General features: G+C 41.9%; 1 protein-coding gene across 3 annotated transcripts in view; it reads left to right on the top strand.

The window, feature by feature from the left end:
- Positions 1–1,542, top strand: part of LOC132842641 (myosin-9-like) — a 45,521-nt gene extending 43,979 nt beyond the window's left edge. For all 3 annotated transcript variants that reach the window (XM_060865423.1, XM_060865425.1, XM_060865424.1), the window contains one exon: positions 53–1,542. In XM_060865423.1, coding sequence (XP_060721406.1) covers positions 53–161 — 109 coding nt within the window. In that variant the 3' untranslated portion in view covers positions 162–1,542. The remainder of the gene's footprint in view (positions 1–52) is intronic.
- The last annotated feature ends 1,164 nt before the right edge of the window (positions 1,543–2,706 follow it).

Here is a 2,706-nt window from a genome sequence, read left to right on the forward strand (position 1 = left end):
CGCCGCTTTAAAGCGAACTTAATTTTAACTGTGTGTGTGTGTGTGGTTGCAGACGTGGGGATCTTCCCTTCACCATGCGCCGTATCGTCAGCCGTGCAGGCGTCGAAAGCGATGAAGAACATGAAGCCAAGAGCGAGAATCCTGAACCCAAACCAGAGTGAACAAACAAGAACATCTGCTGGCTGTAGTGCTGAAACACACACACACACACACACGTGTATTAGACCACTGTCTGCTGAAATTCAGATTTAATTTGTTAGTGCCATCTCACACACACACACACACACACACACACACACACACTATCTCTGACAATCAATACTCCAGTCCACAGTCACTCACACGAGGACCAAATGATCTTTATTTTGTTTGTTTGTTTGTTTGCGTGTATTTACCGGGATTCTGAAGACGGGGACGATATTTTTGTAAGGATCCGTTCCTCCTCTTCTTCTTCTCCTTCTTCTTCACCTCCGTAGGCTTTATGTCTCGATCTATTTTTCTAACCGACATTACGGGAGCGAAGGAGATTTTCTTTTCTTTTTTTTTTTTTTGTTGTTTTTTTTCCCGAATAAGAGAAGTGACGAAAAAAAAACTAAATACAGTTGGAAGGGGACCAAAAAAAATAAAACGGGGGGAAAAAAGAAAAAAAAAAAACAGTCCTAGTCGACGTTCTCTATAGAAATGTATTTTATTCTGAAGTTTTTATAACGGTGTAAGGATGAAAGTATACAACTCGTTTATGATAACTGCTGCGTCTCTCTATATCTCTCCATCTCTCTCTCTCTCTCTCTCTATCTATCTCGCCTAGACGGTGTATTTTTCCATATAAACTCATGCTTTAACTCGAACGAGCACCAAGAATATTAGATGTGCACTGTAATACACACCACGAGCGGCAACAAGAGCGCGCATACACACGCACACACACACACACACACACACACACGTACGCACGCACACACACACACGTCTCTGCACTGAGCGGTATAAGCAATTATATAATAAATACAGCAACACCATTGAAGGAACAGAGGATCAACACGCGCACACACACACACACACACACACACACACGCTCGTAGATAAGCCACTGTGCACTATAAGCCTTAAAGTCACGCACTCGGTCCTTCTCCTCTCTGCTGATCTGTGTGATTTCCTACAGGGTGAAGCTGAGGTGGAGGGCAGCTTATTCTTTCTCGGCACACTGTATTCACTCACTTTCATTTTGTTTTTGTTTGTTTAGTTTAGTGTTGTTGTTTTTTTTAATGCACGTCAGCACGGTGCGTAGTTCATACGGTTTCTGCTCGTGGTGTAAAGCGACGTGTAAAAGCGACGTGTCCGGCTTCAGCTTGCTCGCTCACACTGCTGGGAAGTGAGAGGAACTTCTTATTACAGTCGTAGCTGACGAAACTCTCGCTCTTGGCCTTAAGGAAATGATTAAAAATAAATGAATAAAAATTTGTATTTCTTTTTTCTGCAACTCCTAATGAGACTCGAGTTGTAAACTGTTGGTATTATGCAAATAAACATAAACAAAGGCAACGGTGAACGGAGTCGAGTTTTTATTTCGATGTCTGGACTGAACCTCGGTCTCACTGCACAGTTAAAATGATCCTGTTTTATACTTTAAAATGTTTTTTTAATAAATAAATAAACACTACACAAGATGACGTCTGGGACGTGGTTCATTTAGACTTTGATGTCTACGTTTTGAAGACGTCCGGGTGGAGTTAAAGATGTCCTGCCACATGTATTTCATTACTTTTGTGGTAATGTCTGAAGTTCACCATGGACTCTAACATTTATTTGTGTAAATAATGCCTTGGTTACCTTGTTTCAAGCCATTCTAGTGTGGTATAGAAAGCCTGCAGGAAGACTCAGCTCGATTTGTGCCAGTTCTCATGAATATTCAAATGAGCTATGCTGCTTGGCTCCGATTGGCTAACCGCTAGGATATGAGAGCATGACTATTCATTCACCCACACAATAAGTAGCCTAGGCTAGAGGACATTTGTTTACAATCACCTTGAATTGCGGCAGAACGGCTTCTTCACAAGCCCATTGACGTTCAGCCGTCCTTGCTGTATAGGAAACTCACTGAGCTACACGAATTCTGGAGGCGTGGTCTCAAGTGGGAGAGCTCATGAATAGTAATGAGCTCAGTCACTCTGACGTCAGAGTGACCAGCTTTTCCAACTGACCTGATTTCTCCCCTTATTTCTTTTAAGTGACTAGAACTGACCGGGGAGGTAACAGTGCGTTTTCACATTCACGACACAACACAAACACATATGGACCTAACACATATCAAAAAATACAAGTGAAGACGGTTTTGTGTGGAAGGGCACCTTTAAAGCCTGCGTATATCAGTGTGTGTGTGTGTGTGTGTGTGGTTTACACAGCAGTGTTCAAACTGTGGTGATGATGATGATGAAGAAGAACGTGAAGAACACTGGGGATCTCAAGTCAAGTCAAGAAGCTTTTATTGTCATTACAACCATATATAACTGTTACAGTACACAATGACATGAGACAACGTTTCTCTAGGACCAGGGTGTTACATAGAACAAAGACAGGGCTATAAGGACCTAGTAAGTTAGTCCTAGATACATAAAGTGCATCTGTGCAACCTGGTGCAATCAGTGCAGGACAAAAGACAGACAAGACAGTGCAGGACAAAAAGTTACAAGACAATACAAAAAAAAA

This window comes from Tachysurus vachellii, chromosome 3, assembly GCF_030014155.1.
Source record: "Tachysurus vachellii isolate PV-2020 chromosome 3, HZAU_Pvac_v1, whole genome shotgun sequence".
Taxonomy (NCBI): Eukaryota; Metazoa; Chordata; class Actinopteri; order Siluriformes; family Bagridae; genus Tachysurus; species Tachysurus vachellii.